The sequence below is a fragment of the Thamnophis sirtalis genome, unplaced genomic scaffold, assembly GCF_051295495.1.
Source record: "Thamnophis sirtalis isolate CommonGarterSnake01/CBP01778 unplaced genomic scaffold, rThaSir2_p1.2 scaffold_5, whole genome shotgun sequence".
In the NCBI taxonomy this organism is placed as follows: domain Eukaryota; kingdom Metazoa; phylum Chordata; class Lepidosauria; order Squamata; family Natricidae; genus Thamnophis; species Thamnophis sirtalis.
In genome coordinates this window covers 11,748,466-11,766,636 of record NW_028261385.1, presented here as the reverse complement: position 1 = coordinate 11,766,636, position 18,171 = coordinate 11,748,466, and the positions used below count along the sequence as shown (strand labels likewise).

Below are 18,171 nucleotides of genomic sequence, written 5' to 3'. Positions count from 1 at the left end.
AAGGGGGAGGGGAGTACAAGACAAAAATACACACATAAAACAGTACATCGTTAAAAAAACGCAACAGTCATACTATTCGGGTGGGGTTGAAATCTTAGCCCCAGGCTTGTCGGGACAGCCAGGTTTTAAGGGCTATGCGGAAGGTCTGGAGGGTGGTGAGGGTACGAATCTCCATGGGGAGTTCGTTCCATAGGGTCGGAGCAGCCACCGAGAAGGCCCTCCTCCGGGTAGTTGCCAGTCGACATTGACCGGCTGATGGAATTCGGAGGAGGCCTAATCTATGGGATCTTATTGGCCTAGTGGAGGTAATATCAGCTCCTGCCACCACCACCAATTTCATTGGGTTTCCTCCCCAAAGTGCGTTGCAAAATGTCGATGTAGGTTTTGAACTAGAAACTTATTTAGCCCAGTTGCAGTCATTCATCCTCCAGACAGCTTTCAGAAGAATTGGAAATATTTGCATTTCTAGTAACATCAAGGAAACAGAGCAGAACAGAGATGAAGCATTGCATGAGAAGTCAGCTTCTGCGTTTCAAGCGCTTGAGTGTATCGGTAGCAGAATAATAGGAACGGTATGCATTACATTAATGTTTTAGACATTAAAACTCTGGGTAGAAGTAGAAAAGTATTTTGGCAGTTCGTATTTCCAAACCCACGTTTCCTGTGACAGAACACTAATGGAAGGAGAGCTTCTTGGCAAACGGGGGACATAACTGAGAAATCCGTAACTTCCTCCACATCCATCAGTCATACGGTTTGGGCTATTAAAAAAAGATTTTGAGTCATTATCAGGAGAGGGGGGGAGAGGAAACCCCACATTTCTCCTTGAGAGTATCATTTCCCCTTTGGTATCTGTTTCAGTTATTTGAATTCCTCACCTTCAAGGACAAAGTGGAGCCACTAGAGCAGGGGTGTCAAACTCAATTTCATTGAGGGCCGCATCAGGGTTATGTTCAACCTCGGGGAAGGGTGTGTGACCGGGGGGGGGATGTTGCCAGCTTGAAATCACTCATTTCGGGAGTGCCTGTGGTGGCCCAAGCACTCTGCCAGTGAAAACAGGCTCCTGAGCTCCATTTTCGGCTGGGACAGCCTCCTGCAACCCTCTGCCGCCGAAAACAAAGCATGTGGCCCCCCCGAGCTCCATTTTTGCTGGCAGAGGAACCGCGGACCGGTCCTTCGCTGTTTCCAAGGCAGCCCCGCAGGCCAGACCTAAGCACCCTGCAGGCCGGATCCAGGCCCCGGGCCTTGAGTTTGACACCCCTGCACTAGAGTAATATTTTTGAAGCTTGGCAACCTTAAGATGTGTGGACTTCGATTCCCAGAATTCCCCAGCCAGCCATTCTCTTGCGCGGCCTCCAGAACAGGGGTCTCCAACTTTGGCAACTTTAAGGCTTGCGGACTTCAACTCCCAGAGTTTCTCAGCCAGTGCTGGCTGAGGAACTCTGGGAGTTGAAGTCCGCAAGTCTTAAAGTTGGCAAGGTTGGAAACCGCTTGCTCCAGAAGTCATTCCAGAGGCAGGGCAATAGCAATAGCAGTAGACTTATATACCGCTTCATAGGCCTTTCAGGCCTCTCTAAGCGGTTTACAGAGAGTCAGCATATTGCCCCCAACAATCTGGGTCCTCATTTTACCCACCTCGGAAGGATGGAAGGCTGAGTCAACCCTGAGCCGGTGAGATTTGAACCGCTGAATTGCTGATCTAGCTGTAGCCTGCAGTGCTGCATTTAACCACTGCACCACCTTGGGCAGTTTTGCAGACCCTTCAAATGTTGCATAAATTCAGGGCAGGCCCAGACTTTGCTTTGTTGGCAAGTGGCACAGTTCAAGGTGGCCTAGATAAGGGGTAGGGTAGGAGATGGAGAATTATTTTCTTGGAGTGACACACTAGGAAAGTCGAATCGGCCCTTTTCCAAATTTTTGACACACCGAGCCATAAAGGTTTGACATCACTGGATTATGTGGATGTTAAAATAGAAGCACATAAATTGAGCATAAATCAATTTGAGTGTCTCCCTCATCATTTCAGGCCACCTTTATTACAGTACACTGGGTCCAGATTTAGGCAGGGTTAAAGCAGACCTAATTCAATTCCAATTTTAATTATTGCTATGGACCAGGACATTAATTAAAATGCTTTTTGGTGGGTATGATTTAATTACATCGATCCTGGAATATTAAAATGTGTTCTGTCCAAGATTTTATCTAGGATATACTATTAAGGCAGATACAAAGCATGGCCTCTGGTTGCGTTGGATCTTCCTAATTATGAAAAAAAAATTGGATCCAAACAAAACATTTGCAGCCACTTATGCACCCCAAACCCCTTCATTGCACACATTTATAAAAGCAGATATTTTAATTACAGTAACTTTTCTCGGAGGAGGAGTGGGGGCTGTCTTAAGATTGTGCTGAAATATTTGCCTGGGACTAATAGTGAAATTTGCTTTCATAGCCTCCTGCAGGCATCACCAGAAAAAGAGCAATCCCATCAAATTACTTTAATAATGCAGCTTCCTAATACGCAGCAGACTCATTCTGTCAAAATTTCTCTGAGTGATTCAGACAAAATTGTGCTAGAGGCAAGGTATGAGATTACATTTCCCCCGCCACCAAAAAAAATACTGTATATCCCTTGCTTCATTTCTGCTAAAAGGATTTTTTTTTTTTTAATTATACAAATGTGCCTACAGTGTGGTGGTTCAGCCACTTTTCTGCTTCCAGTGTTCTCAATTCTAAGCCTTTTGATTCAGTAAGGTATAATAAGTCTGGGCTAGCATTCCCTTTTGGGCATTAGATTAAGAAGGCCTCCTGTACTGGAGGTTTTGGGTAAATAAAAGAAGGAGAAAGAAGCAAAGGGTTGCCCAATTACACCAGGATGTCCTGCTGTAATTGATTTTTCAAAAGGCAACTGGACTTACTTCGTCCAGCTCCTGAAGAACTGAAGAAGATTCCGTGACCCGTCAAAACCGCGGAGGACAAAATCGCGCTCGACGAAAGCGCACATTTGACGTCATCACAGTGCGACGAAAAAAATTAAAAATTGAAATAAAAATAAAATTAAAGCAAGCCGATTCACATAAAGGTAAGGGTTAGGGTTAGGGTTAGGTTAAGGGTTAGGGGTAGGTTTAGAGCGTTAGGGTTACGTTTAGCGTTAGGTTAAGGGTTAGCGTTAGGTTTAGCGTTAGCTTAAGGGTTATGTTTAGGGTTAGATTTAGGGTTAGGTTAAGGGTTAGGTTTGGGGGGGTTAGGGTAAGGTTTTTGCTTTATTTTTACATTTTTCGATCACAGCGCGATGTTTTCGTCGCGCTGTGATGACGTCAAATGCGCGCTTTCGTCGAGCGCGATTTTGTCCTCCGCGATTTCGTGGTGGAACCGAAGATTCTTGGATGAGGAGCGAAATGTCTTCAAGAAGAAAAAAAATATTCAGTTGCCTTTTGAAAAGTACCTTTGGGACAATCGTAATGTGGATGTCTGAGAATCTCCAAAGACAATTACAGCAGGACTAATTCCACTCCGCTTCTCTTTCCTGATAGACCTGTTTGGGCGGATTTTTCCAGTGCTTTAGGTCAGGAAAATCAGGATTTTGCCAGGGCTGCTGTGGGAAGGCCAATTCTTATAAATTAAGAGGCCGTGCAGAGTTTGTGTGTGCGCTTCAAGGCAATTTTGTCCTGGCATAAAGATATTATCAATATACGGTAATCTGTTCTGCAAAAGGACATGGCTTGCTGTGCAGCAGCTGCTCCTTCTGTTCCGCTGTGCAGGCACAGATGCTTGAGAAAGAAGGAACACAACATTTATGTGATGCGCCTCGTCTTTTAAAACAATGAAAGGCCATTGTTACCGTCCATTCCTATCTTTAGGTGAGGATAATGATTATAAGAATAATGTACTAGATGTATAAGCCATCCGACTCTTAGTGATTCTAGAGTTATCTTTCCCAAGCCGATTGCCCTCCAAATATTTATTATACATGCAGGAAATCCTCAACTTACAAAAGTTCATATAGTGACCATGTGAAGGTACAACGGCACTGAAAAATGCGACTTATGACCGTTTTTCACACCTACAGCCATTTGAATCTGCGCTATAATCAGAATCTGTTTGTCCTTAAGCAGCTACTGGAGATAAGCAGTGTCAGAACGTCTAGGATACCTATCAGTTGATTATTGGGAACATGTGGTTTTTTAAAACATCTGTATAGAAAGAGCATCTAAGGCAGGGGAGGGAGTGTTCAAACTCAAGGCCCGGGGGTCGGATCCGGCCCGCATGGTGATTAGATCGGGCCTGTAGTGCCACCCTGGAAACAGCGAGAGACTGGCCCATGGTGCCTCTGCCAGCAAAACCAGAGATAACTAAGGCTGTAAGTGACCCTCCCGAGCTCCGTTTTCGGTGACATGTTGCAGGAGGCTGTCGCAGGCAAAAATGGAGCTCGGGAGCCCGTATTCGTTGGCAAAGCGCTCGGGCCACAACAGGCACCCCCAACACAAGTGATGTTGAGTTGGCCATGCTTAACCTGGCCACCCCCACCCCTCTGTGGTCAAACACAATCCTGATGCGGCCCTCAGTGAAATCGAGTTTGACACCCCTGCTCTAAGGAGTCAAAAAGATGTCATAGATTTTGAAAGAATGGTACCTCCTTCTGATTAAATGCAGTCTAGGGAGAAATATTGTAGGTTTTTTCTTTTTCTTCAAATGTAAACCTGTTGGCTCCATCAAGAACTTCCTCGATCTTGATAGGTTCAACTCTTTCCTTGTCTTTCTTCCTCTTCTCCTACCACTTCTCCGAACATCAGGCACAAGAACACGTTGGTGGGCAGGGCAACAGGTAGGAATTTGCTGTCCTTGCAATGCCATTATGCACAATTCTGCAATTTGGGAAGTGTTATTCTTTGTGGGTCAATTAAAAAGACCGACTTCTGTTCTAGTGCAGGAAAATTTAAAGATGTGAATTTTGTCTCTGTGGTTCTTATTTGAGTTATATCTGGACAAAGCATCTGCTAATTATTTTTTGAATGCAAGCAAAACATTTACTGATTCTGGCCATTTTTCAGGCAACAAACCCACAACAACATAATGTAAGCCGAGGTGGCGCAGTGGTTAAATGCAGCACTGCAGGCTACTTCAGCTGACTGCAGTTCTGCAGCTCGGCGGTTCAAATCTCACCGACTCAGGGTTGACTCAGCCTTCCATCCCTCCGAGGTGGGTAAAATGAGGACCCAGATTGTTGGGGGCAATATGCTGACTCTGTAAACCGCTTAGAGAGGGCTGAAAGCCCTATGAAGCGGTATATAAGTCTAACTGCTATTGCTATTGCTAATCCCTAAATAATAGGGTTAATAGAGTTTTTAAAAGCAAAGCAAATATCTTTCTGAGAAAAGGACAGAGGGGGAAAAATGAAAAGACGCATACTAAACAGTGTAATGTTTTAAATTTATGTCAGTTCCCTATTTACATTTCAAGTGACTTCATGGTAACCACTCTGCAGTACAGTGTTTTTGGAGCATGTCTTTCCACAGTGGTTTAAAAAGGTTAGACAGAAAATTAACAGTACTGAAATAAGAGGAAATGAAAACTTTTATGTTGAACTCTTCAATCTTCTGGATAACTGTATTGGACTTTTAGCATGTTAAACAACGAAGGAAGAATCCTGCTGCATTCTTCGATCATCCATTTTAATGTGTTCCTGTCTTTAAACAATATTTACTTTCCCAGGTATAAATCTGTATACAGGTAGTCCTTGAACAGAACAGAATAAACAATATTTACTTTCCCAGGTATAAATCTGTATACAGGTAGTCCTTGAACAGAACAGAATAAACAATATTTACTTTCCCAGGTATAAATCTGTATACAGGTAGTCCTTGAACAGAACAGGATAACAGAGTTGGAAGGGATGTTGGAGATCTTCTAATCCAACCGCCTGCTCAGGCAGGAGGAAAAACACTATACCATTTCAGACAATTGTTATCCAGTCTCTTCTTAAAAACCTCCAGGGTTGCAATATTCAGAACTTCTGAAGGCAAGTTGTTCCCCTGGTTAATTGTTCTCACTGTCAGGAAATTTCTTCTTAGTCCTAAGTTCTTCTCTCCTTGATCAGTTTCCACCCATTGCTTCTTGTCCTACACTCAGGTACTTTGGGGAATAGCCTGATTGCCTCTTCTTTGTGGCAACCCCTGCCTTATGACCAATTGCCTTATGACAGGTGCATAACAACTGATCAAGGTTATGATGAGGGGAAAAGGGTTTCACGACCCAGATTTTAAGTTGGCACGGGGAGGGGAGGAACGTTCACAGGTGACTGCCTTTTGGGCCCTTGGCAACTGACCTGCATGTGCAACCATTTGCAGTATCCAGTAGTCGTAACCACAATTTAAAACATTTTTGTTTTACAATAATATGCATTTACTTCCGGTTTCCAGCAAAAAACGCCCATACAAAACCAATGAGTTTGCTTAACAGCCACCAGAAAAAAAAGTTGTAAAATCGGGCACAGTCATGTGATGACCCATTTTACAACCGTTGTGACTCATAACCAAAATTGCAGGCTCAATTGTTGTGAGTCGAGGACTTACCTGTAATCTGTTGCACTGATTTCCCCCCATTCCGAATGCAACCTAGGCTTCCTGATTTCCTGCCACCTTTTCAAATTAGCGTATTTCCACTTCCTTTTGCTTCTGCCATCACACCTCCAAAGGAGATGTTGACTTAAAATCTTTTCTTTCCCCATCAGATTCTAGAATCAGTCTTCATATACTCTAGTGCAGGGTTAAGCAACCTGTGGCTCTGGAGCCGCATGTGGCTCTTTTAGCCCTCTGCCGCAGCTCCCCGTCACCCGTCAGCAACACAATGTTGAGAGGCGCTTCCGGGGGCGGGGAGGCGGGAGGAGACTCTATGGCAAGGGGCAGGTTTTCCAGTCAGCTCCACAATTGATAGGGCTTTCGGTTAGGACAGAGGAAAAAGGATGCTGGGCTAGGAAGAGACTCTATGGTGGGGAAACCGGACTTCCGGTCGGCTCCGGAATGGAACGGGGGGCTTCCGGTTAGGACCTTTGTGACTCTTTGAGTGTTTAAGGTTGCCGACACCTGCTCTAGTGCAGGGGTCCCCAACCCCCGGACTGCAGCCCACTACCAAGCTATGCAAGTGGCAGGCTGGAACAGACAAGCATACATGCGCAGCTCAACTTGCTGACTTGCACGACCCTGTCGCGAATAGGTCACAACCGGGCCACCAAGCTGCAAAGTTTGGGGAATCACTGCTCTAGTGTATAATAGCTGGAGGTTAGGATTTGGCTGTTGAGTCTGGTTTTTGCATAATAAACTGAAGTTGTGAAATGCAGACATAAAGTCGTAAAATTGTCGTATCCCCTGCCAAGTATATAAAAGTCTTTGTTTTTCCAAAGCTATAGCTTTTAAAAATGCTTGCTGCAGTTGTAAGATATAAATATGTTTATCCAACATTTGGAGCCCATTTTTCTTTTGTCATTATATAAAAATGCTGACCCTTAAATCCTTCTTGGATACCCATTGAATTCTGAATTATACGTTCTTTTTCAACCAACAACAACAAAATGCGATGAACTTGCTGATAGATTGATTTAATTTGCGAAAGAGTGACTGTTTTCATTTTAAAGTCATGTTTTGCTGATTTTATTTCGGTTTTCAGGGAACATATCACGTTCCTTGTATGGAAATGAGATGAATTTCCACAGAAATGGAATACGGTGTCAATCTAATTAGCGGCGTCCCTTGGGCTCCATATTTTTTTGTCAGAGATAATAAAGAGGGGAAAAAAAACTTTCATAGCTTTGGTAGCATGAGACAAAGTCTCTCTTGCTCTTTCCGGCCAACTTCTTCTGAAATGTTCTTTTTACTGTCTTAACATGATCCAGAGCTCACTTTAACAGCAAATATTCACAACTGATTCACAAGACTATTGCAGGTATCTTAGTTTGTTTTGGCCATGTTGCACACTTAATCTCCTAGACATAGCTAGGAAATTGGAAGTGTGAGAGCTACAAAGAATAATTGTCCATGTTTGGATGAAAAGAAAGGAGCTTAAAGGATTAACGTGACACATCTGGCTCCCACAGAGTCTTGAGGTTAGATCAGGGGTGGGTTTCAACCGGTTCGCGGTGGTCCCTGCAAACCGGTTGGTCGGCGAACCCGGAAGTAAGTAACTTCCGGGAACGGCGAAGGGCCCACCTGCGCGCCCGCGCTCCTTACCCAGTTTTGATGAGTTCTGCACTTCCACGCATGCGCAGGACGCATACAGCGCCTGCGCGATCCTCCAGGAGCAGCTGGAGCATCGCACAGACGCTAGTATGCATGCGTGCGCGAGGATGCTGCCGGCCCCGTTCCAACCGAACCGGTTGGAACGGGGCGAGAAACCCACCCCTGGGTTAGATAGTCCTCGACTTACGACCACAGTTGAGCCCAAAATTTCTGTTGCTAAGTGAGACATTTGTTAAGTGAGTTTTGCCTCCCTTTTACGACCTTTCTTGCCACAGTTGTTAAGTAAATTACTGCAGTTGTTAAGCTAGTAATGCAGTTGTTAAGTGAACCTGGCTTCTCCATTGACTTTGCTTGTCAGCTGGTCACAAAAGGGGATCCCACGACCCCGGGACACTGCAACCGTCAAAAATAGGAGTCAGTTGCCAAATGTCTGAATTTTTATCACGTGGCCACAGGGGTGCTGCAATAGTCGGAAGGGTGAAAAACTGTCCTAAATCACATTTTTCAGTGCCATTATAACGTCGTACGGTGACTAAATGAACGGTTGTAAGTCGAGGACTACCTGTATCTCATCTCCAGGCTTGTTCCGTTAAAACCTCCTCCCCTTCCAATCATTTTTGGTTCCGCAGTGCCTCTGCCAGCAAAACCAGAGCTCAAGAGGGCCGCGTGTGGGTCCCCCTGAACTTCGCTTTTGCCGTCCCAGGCAAAAACAGTTCAGGAGGGATGTGCGTGAACCCCCCACCCCTCCGGAGCTCCATTTTCACTGGCAGAGGGTTGCAGGAAGACATCCCAGCCGAAAACAGAGCTCGGAAGCCCATTTTCGCTGGCAGAGCCCTCAGGCCACAAGTGTGCCCCCAACACAAGTTATATCATGCTGGCCACACCCTCCCCTGTCCGTCCCCCCCCCGGGTCAAACACAACCCTGAGGCAGCCCTCAATGAAATTGTGTCTAACACTCCTGTTCTAAATAAAGAGCTTAACCTCTTTTTATTTCCCATACACTAAACATTGTATATAATAGTGGTCATTCATTGTATAAATCAATGCTGTTTCTTTTCTTTTTTTTGATTGAGTGGTTTGAGAGACTTCATTTAAGCAGCAAGTCTTTATCTGAGATCTGTATTTTGGGGTTAATTGTTAACTTTGGTGAACCACTTTATTTAATGGCATTGCATTTGTAGATAGGAGAAAAATAATTTCTTGTGAGTTGTTATTTGAAGGAAAGGGAAGGAGAGCCTCTGTTTTCCTTCTAACTGCAAACACCATCAGAAAGTTGTTCCCCTGTGAAGTAAATTGTTTGGAAAGCTAAACATGCTTTGATCAACCTGAGTAACAGGAAGGATTGGTTCAAACAAATAGCTCCTAGCTTCTAAATTATGCTAATATTAAGCCTTCCAAATGCTGTGGTTATTTTACAGAGAAACATGTGGGAATTGCGTTTGTGGTTTGTGAATATCGTTCTGCCCTTTTATAAAATTGCATCTTTGTCTTTGGAGCTCTATATCTTGTGATATATGGACTGCATGGAAGAGACTCTTCAATCCATAAAGCAAGAACTCAAAAACAATCTCGCGAATTCTACTACCCTGTTTCCCCTATAATAAGATCTCCCCCAAAATATTGCAACACAGCAGCAGCCATGAGGTAACCATGCTCGCCTCCTCCTGCACCACAAAAATGATAAGACCTCCCGAAAATAAGGCCAAGCATTTATTTCTGGGGTCAAAAGGGGGTCTTATTTTCAGGGAAACACGATATATTCTAAATAATGTTTATATGTAGTCCTCAATTTAGGATCACAATGGTGCTAAGCGAGACAGTTGCCTGAATTTTGCCTCTTTTTACGATCTTTCTTTTCACTGTTCTTAAATGAATCACTGCAGTTGTTAACTTAGTAACACAGTTGTTAAGTGAGTTTGACTTCCCCGCTGACTTTGCTTGTCAGAAGGTACCAAAAGGTAAATCACATGACCGCTGGACATTGCAAGCATCATAAATATGGGGTTAATTGCCAAGCATCTTAATTTTGATCACATAACTATGGGGATGGTGCAAAGGTCATAAGCATGAAAAATGGCCACAAGTCACTTTTTTAGCACCATTGTAACTTTGAACCGTCACTAAATGAATTATTGTAATTTCAGGACTTTGTGTATTGACAGTTGAGTTTGAATAAGTTGTTATGTGCTCTTTTTCTTGGACTTATGCATACATTAAGATATATTCAAATTGATACACAGTAAAATAGAGATAGAAATGATAAGTTTAACTACTTAACTGGTTCTCCTCGTCCACATTCAACCACATTTCTCCCACAAAGCTGCATTTTTCTTTCTGAAATTAATTCTCCATCCCACCTTATACTGACACCTACACAGTCCACAGTTAGGTCCTGAAAGTGATAAGAAAAAGGCAACTGGACTTTCTTTTTCCTTGAAGACATTTTGCTTCTCATCCAAGAAGCTTCTTCAGTTCTGAATGACTTGAAGAAGCTTCTTGGTTCTTGAGTCAGAACTGAAGAAGCTTCTTGGATGAGAAGTGAAGCATCTTCCTGGAAAAACCAAGTCCATTTGCCTTTTGAAAAAGCACCTTTGGTGCAACCATGACCTGGATGACTGAGAATCTCCAAGAAATCAGTAGCGTTTATCCAATTTGAGGAGAAGAATGAAAATGCTACTGACTTCCTGAAGTAGGGAAGCACTTGTAAATCTTTTTCCAACTTTCTGGAGCATCAAAGTTGATAAAAACCAGAGCTAAGTCAGATCCAGGTTCAAGGAAGAAACAGGATCTGTAATCACTACAAATCAAAGGTAGTATTCAGCTGGTTCGCTCCAGTTCAGGCGAACCAGTAGAAGCGGCTGCAGGAGACTCAGCCCACCTGCCCCGACGTAATGTGTGAGCACTGCGCAGGCACAGAAATGCATGCATGCTCACATTTACGAACTGGTAGGGATGGTAAGTGAATCTCACAGATAGCAATAGCAGTTAGACTTATATACTGCTTCATAGGGCTTTCAGCCCTCTCTAAGCGGTTGACAGTCAGCATATCGCCCCCACAGTCTGGGTCCTCATTTCACCCACCTCGGAAGGATGGAAGGCTGAGTCAACCTTGAGCCGGTGAGATTAGAACCGCTGAACTGCAGATAACAGTCAGCTGAAGTGGCCTGCAGTACTGCACCCTAACCACTGCGCCACCTCGACTGTGGTTAGGGTGCAGTACCAGAGATATTTTTGAAACTCTACACCTGTTCCCATGTCTTTATCTCTCCTAGAGTGTGAAAGGGGAATGCCTTGTTTTTCTAAAATTAAAACAGGCAGTCCTGGACTTACAACTATTCGCTTAGTGACTGTTCAGAGTTCCAATGGCACTGAAAAAAAACCAGTGGCACCGTTTTCACATACCCATTCCAGCATCCCCGTGTTCTCAAGACCAAAATTCAGACCCTTGGCACATGGCATGCATTTATCATAGTTCTACTGTCCCGTGTAATTACCATTTGTAACCTTCCCAGTTTATGTCCCCTTTTGCGACCTCCTGACAAGAAAATCAATGGGCAAGCCAGATTTACTTAATGACCACATGATTCACTTAACAACAGCAGTCATTCACTTAGTAAGTGTGGGGGGGGGGAGTTTGTGAAATGGGGTAAAATTCACTTAACGAACCGCCTCACTTAGCAATGGTAATTTTGGTCTCAACTGTCGTCGTAAGTCGAGCACTACCTGCAAAAAAGCTCTGGGTTTCAAGTTCCATTTCTTTGCTTTATTCTTTGACTGAAGAGTTTGGCCCACTCCCTTGTGACGCTTTTGAAGGTCTACAAAGCTCACTTTTTTTAAAGGCTGCAAATGGATGGAGCATATAAGGCATTTTTGATAATTAATATATTGGCGCAATTAAAGGAAACTGTTAGCAGATTTTTCATTTTTCCACAAGACGATTTTGCTGGGTTCTGCAGGAAAAAAAGTAGGGCTGGCTTTTGAATTCGATATATATAACATTAAGCCTTGGTTCATTTTTTTAAAAAAAAAATGTTTGTGGTAGGTGGATATTCTTTTCAGCCACCGAATGTCCTAAAATTGCAGCAAAAAAGTCAGCTTACTGTGATAACAGGGACGATGGGAAATCTCATGAAGGAAAAGGGCTATAAAGAACGGGAAATATCCAAGTTCTTTAGCTTGAATTGTGGTTCTGGATTAATTTATATTTGCAGTGCACTCACTTTTTCTTTCATGCTGTCCAAACACAGTGTTTGTCCTGTGAATAACTTTACTTTCAAAATAAATATGTCCTTTACAACAGGGGGTCTCCAACCCTTGGCAACTTTAAGACTTATGGACTTTTCCTCCCAGCTTTGCTGGCTGAGAAGGGAATTCTGGGAGTTGAAATCCACAAGTCTTAAAGTTGCCAAGGTTGGAGACCCCTGCTTTATAAAATTCAATTTCTGGGAAAAACACTTGATAAGCTTTTTTTTTCTTTCTGTTACCTCTGTAAGACAGAGCCTATAGCAGTGATGGCAAACCTTTTCAGCACCGAGTGCCCAAACCGGAACACGCAGCATGTGTGTTCATGTGTGCATGCCGGAGCATCGGAAACCCAAAGAACAGCTGGCAGTGCGCACATGCCTGTTTTTTAACCATTTTTCTGGGCCATTCCAGCTGTTTTGGGGGGCATTTCCAGGACGTTTTCCGTCGCTCCAGCGCCTGCAAAGACCAGCTGACCCCCCTGCATATGCACACCGGGAACCAGGAGAGCAGCTGATGACGGCGCACGTGCCCACATAGAGAGCTCTTTGTGCCACCTCTGGCACGTGTGCCATAGGTTCGCCATCGCGGGCCTATAGCAATGTTTCTCAAGCCCGGCAGCTTAAAGATGTACGGACTTCAACTCCCAGAATTCCCCAGTGCGTACATCTTCAAGTTGCCATGCTTAGGGAACATTGGTCTGTACCAAATTGGCACCCCTGTTTCATAAAAACAGAACAACGGACTCCTATGGAAACAATATAACGGTTTTTCCTTTCCTTCCCCTCCAGCTTGTTTGCGTTGTTGTCCAAAAAGCACAACAAAGTTTTGGAACAAGCCACCCAGTCTTTGAGAGGTTCCCGGTCTGCTCCGGATTCTCCACTTCCAGATTATGTGAGTATCGAAATATAATCTTCTAAGGAAGAAGTCAAAAAAATACACACACACACCCCTCGGTTTGCACAAGTCTGTTCAAAGAGTGTGACAGCCTAGCAACAACCATCACCAAAATATAGGAAGTTTGGCTGGTGACATCATGTCTGAAACTCACGAAAGACATTTAACCAAAAAAAAAAAAAAACCCTTGCAAGGCAAAATGAGAACCAAAGTGATTTTCAGCAAATGCTTTACTCTCGTTTTCCTATCTTGGGCATTTGCAAATGGTTCCCATTGCAATGTGGGGAGGAAGAACACAATGAGCACAGTATGATAAAACTGTGAAGCTTTTAGCATGCCCTTTAAACAAGCCTCTGTCCAGTGGTGGGGTTCAAATTACTTCCAATAGACCGATTAGATCCCACAGATTAGGCCTCCTCCGAATTCCATCCACTGGCCAATGCCAACTGGCGACCACCCGGAGGAGGGCCTTCTCTTTGGCTGCTCCGGCCCTCTGGAACGAGCTCCCCATGGAGATTCGAACCCTCACCACCCTCCAGGCCTTCCGCAAAGCCCTTAAAACCTGGCTGTTCCGACAGGCCTGGGGCTAATGAGCTTTTGTCCCCCCTCAAATGGTATGGTTGTTGTGTGCTTTTAAATTGTGGTATTGTTTTGTTCCTGTTTTTTTCCTTATTTGTAAACCACCCCCCCCTTTGACTTGGGTTGTGAGCCGCCCTGAGTCCCCTTCGGGGAAAAGGGCAGCATAGAAATATAATAAATTCAATTCAATTCAATTCAAATAATTTAACAACCGGTTGGTTCTCTGCCTGGTTGCTGGGTGGGCGGGGTCTAGGCAGTCTCCTGCACCATCCTGGGAGTAAAAACAGGCTCCAGAGGTTCTCTGGAGGCTGGAAATAGGCCGTTTTCACCCTCCTTGGGCTCTGTGAGGCCCGTTTTCCACCTCCATGGGCTCCACGCACCCCCTGCACTTACCTGGGTTCCAAAACGGGCCACGTAGTAACTCCTGCGAGGGAAGGGGCGGGATGAGGCAGGACCAGCCGGTCATCAGAATTATCGGTTCACCGAACCGGACGTAAAATTAACATCCAGTTCGCCCGAACCGCTCCAAAGCGGCTGAAACTCACCTCTGCCTCTGTCCCTAGGTAGCAAAAGGACAGTTTGGTTTCCAATTTAGCATCAAGAGCCAATTTGTGTTGTGATTACGGCTAGAAAGTGGGAGGGTATGAGTTTTAGTGCCACCTTTGCACCAGTCACTTACTCTCAGCCCTAGGAAGGTGGCAATAGCAAACCACTTCCAAAAATCTTCAAGAAAGCTGCAAGGACTTGTCCAGGCGTTTTCCAGGAATCAGCATTTATTCAAAGACACGGGGGTGAAAGTGGGGGGAAAGCCTCATAATAATTAGAGTTCTTCACCACCACCACCCCCAAAAAAAGACAAATTGAATAGACTCTATTAAAAATTAAGTTCTCTTAGATCTTGGATATTTTGCAGCTTTAATTAATATATTGTTTTGCTATATTTGTTCAATCCAAAGAAATTAAATCAGTGTTAGTGAGAGTAGGCATTGAGCAAAAGGGTTGGTTTGCATGGCCCCTTCCAAAATTATGATTTTATGTACTTGACTTGGTGAAGTGGATGCTTTTTCTTTTTCCTCCAAAGAAATTACTTTAAATCTTAACATAACGCAGTAGCATCTTTCTTAATTCTAATGCGCTTAATAATAACATTTATGCATGATTAGAACATACATCCCAGTAAAAGGAATACAGTGCCGAGAAGAATACCTGATTATAAGGAGCATTCCAATACATGTTTAATGCACATCTGATAGTCCGTGCCGTGTTTTTTTAAAAATATGTAAAAATTGTAAAAATTATGTATGTTGTAAATTGTAAAAATTGTGTATGCTGTCTCCTCAATCAGGTTTTCCAGGTTTGCTTAACGTAACATTTTAATAAATAATCTTGATGCGTTACTCTACTTGCTTGTAGGGGACAAATTACATTCAGATATATATATATATTTAGATTGGTTTCATTTTTCTTGGTACCTGTGGATTTAATGTCTTGCTAGCCTTGAAAAAGGGAAATGAAAGAAGAAAGGGGAGGAGGGAAAGGCAGGCCTGGTTGATGAAAATGCTAAAATAGAATTTAACCTCACTGGCTGCTCTTCCTGTCTAGCTCCCGTTAAGACTAAAATCACAAGTGCTGTCCTTATAAAAGTATATTTTAAAGGCAAGATTTGGTTCAGAATCTGCTTTGGCGCTTCTGGAAATATCTTAATTTATCACAGCCTTGGTTTTCCTCTTCTCAAATTTGGGGAATGGGGGAGGCTTGGACATTACAACAGGATTGCTGCCCCTGGTCACTTCTGCTGAGCCTGGATGAGCTGGCTACAAAATCATGAGTTACTTTGTTGTTGTTAGTTGGGAAGTCGTGTCCAACCCATCGCGACCCCATGGACAACGTTCCTCCAGGCCTTTCTGTCCTCTTCCATCCTCTGGAGTCCATTTAAGCTCACGCCGACTGCTTCGGTGACTCCATCCAGCCACCTCCTTCTCTGTCGTCCCCTCCTTCTTTCGCCCTCAATCTTTCCCAGCATGAGGCTCTTCTCCAGTGAGTCCCTCCTTCTTATTAGGTGACCAAAGTATTTCATCTTTAGGATCGGGCCTTCTAAACAGCAGTCAGCAGTTGATCTCCTCTAGGACTGACTGGTTGGATCACCTTGCAGTTCAAAAGACTCGCAGGAGTCTTCTCCAGCACAGAGTTCAAAGGCTTCAATTCTTTGGTGCTCAGCCTATCTTATGGTCCAACTTTCACAGCCATACATTGCAACTGGAAAAACCATAGCCTTGACTATACACACTTTTGTTGGCAGAGTTACTACAGTTGCTGATATATTAAAAAATAAAAACCAAACACTGATCCAAAATAAATCTTGCAAGTAGCTGACTTAGCAAAAACTGGGCAACTTTATGCATCCCATTAAAAATATGGTTTGAGAATGGATTGCTTTATTGTCTATTTCTGATGAGAAGGTTTTATTTTATAAAGATGCAAGGTTGTAGCATTGTATTCGATGCCTAGATTAAAACGCAATTTTTAAAAACGATTATTTACATGCATTTCTTTCTTAACTCTAAATCACAATGAAATCATTAGTTTTATTTGGCAGGGAGGGGAAGAGTTCCACCCAAATGTATTTATTTATCATTTTCAGGGAGTCATGGCACTGAAGAGTTTGAATCCACTGACATATTTCATAGAAGGATTCCTAAGTAAGTTTTTAGAAGGAAAAACAATTTCTGTGCTGTAAGCCAGACTGAAATCAGATTTAACAGAACAGAATAACAGAGTTGGAAGGGACTTTGGAGGTCTTCTAGTCCAGTGTTTCTCAACCTTGGCAACTTGAAGATGTCTGGACTTCAACTCCCAGAATTCCCCAGCCAGCATTCGCTGGCTGGGGAATTCTGGGAGTTGAAGTCCAGACATCTTCAAGTTGCCAAGGTTGAGAAACACTGTTCTAGTCTAATCCCCTGCTTAGGCAGGAAACCCTACACCACTTCAGACAAATCGTTGTCCAATCTCTTCTTAAAAACTTCCAGTGTTGGAGCACCCACAACTTCTGTAGGCAAGTCGTTCCACTGATTAATTGGTCTCACTGCCAGGAAATTTCTCCTTAGTTCGAGGTTGCTTTGGTGAATACATTGATCCCGTCTTCCTTGTGGCAGTCCCTCAAGTATTGGAACCAGTTACCATCCCCTATTTTCACTAGACCAGACATACCGTGTTTCCCTGAAAATGAGACAGGATCTTATTTTCTTTTGAACCACCCCCCCCCCAAAAAATAAGCACTTGGCCTTATTTTGGGGGAGGTTTTATTATTTTTGAGGTGCAGGAGGCGGCAAGCGGGGTCACCTCATGGCTGCTGCTGTGTTGCAAATTTTGGGGGAGGGCTTATTTTAGCACATGCGCTCAGAAGCCCGATTGGGCTTATTATTCGGGGAGGTCTGATTTTCAGGGAAACAGGGTACCCAATTCCTGCAATCGTTCTTCATATGTTTTAACCTCCAGTCCCCTAATCATCTTTGTTCCTCTCCTCTGTATTCTTTCTGGAGTCTTGACATCTTTTTTATATTGTGGCAACCAAAACCGGATGCAATATTCCAAGTGTGGTCTGACTGAGGCATTATAAAGTGGCATTAATACTTCACATGATCTTAATTCTATCCCTCTGTAGCCTATGACTGTCTTGACTTTTGTCAGATGCTCTAAATACATCCAAATAGTTTATACTACCTGGAAATAATTTGAGCCAAGATGCCCTTTTAATTTCCAAACCTTTCCCCAAAAATGTAATATTGGAGACTTCTAAGAAATGATAAATGTGTTGAGCTACAGGGATGGTTTTATATCACAAAATCCTTTCCTCTTTTGAGAATGATGGAAGCATTCTTTGTTGCAAGCAAATATTCACTTTTAACCCCATTCACACAGTTTTCCCTTGGCTACCTATTGAAGCCAGAGAAGGGGAAGGATTGGGGACTAATTGAACATCCGTAAGCCGAAAAATATCTATGACTTCAACTGGATCCGTTGAACATTTAGGTCGGCATGGAAACAAGGGAAGTGTTATTCGTATAGATCACAACAACCTATTAAGTTATGTTTATTTATTTTGGAGTGGGCGTGGCGAAATGCAGTAAATTAGACCTCCCCCTTGAATGATTTTTCTGCAAATATGAATGCAGTGGGAAATAATAATATAATTGTGCCCAACCACAGAGGATGCCTTGAGATG

The 18,171-nt window shown here is 43.5% G+C and overlaps 1 protein-coding gene across 3 annotated transcripts in view; it reads left to right on the top strand.

The window, feature by feature from the left end:
• Window positions 1-18,171, top strand: part of DYM (dymeclin) — a 273,814-nt gene that overhangs the window by 178,619 nt on the left and 77,024 nt on the right. For all 3 annotated transcript variants that reach the window (XM_087715316.1, XM_087715317.1, XM_087715318.1), the window contains one exon: window positions 13,265-13,367. In XM_087715316.1, coding sequence (XP_087571442.1) covers window positions 13,265-13,367 — 103 coding nt within the window. The remainder of the gene's footprint in view (window positions 1-13,264; window positions 13,368-18,171) is intronic.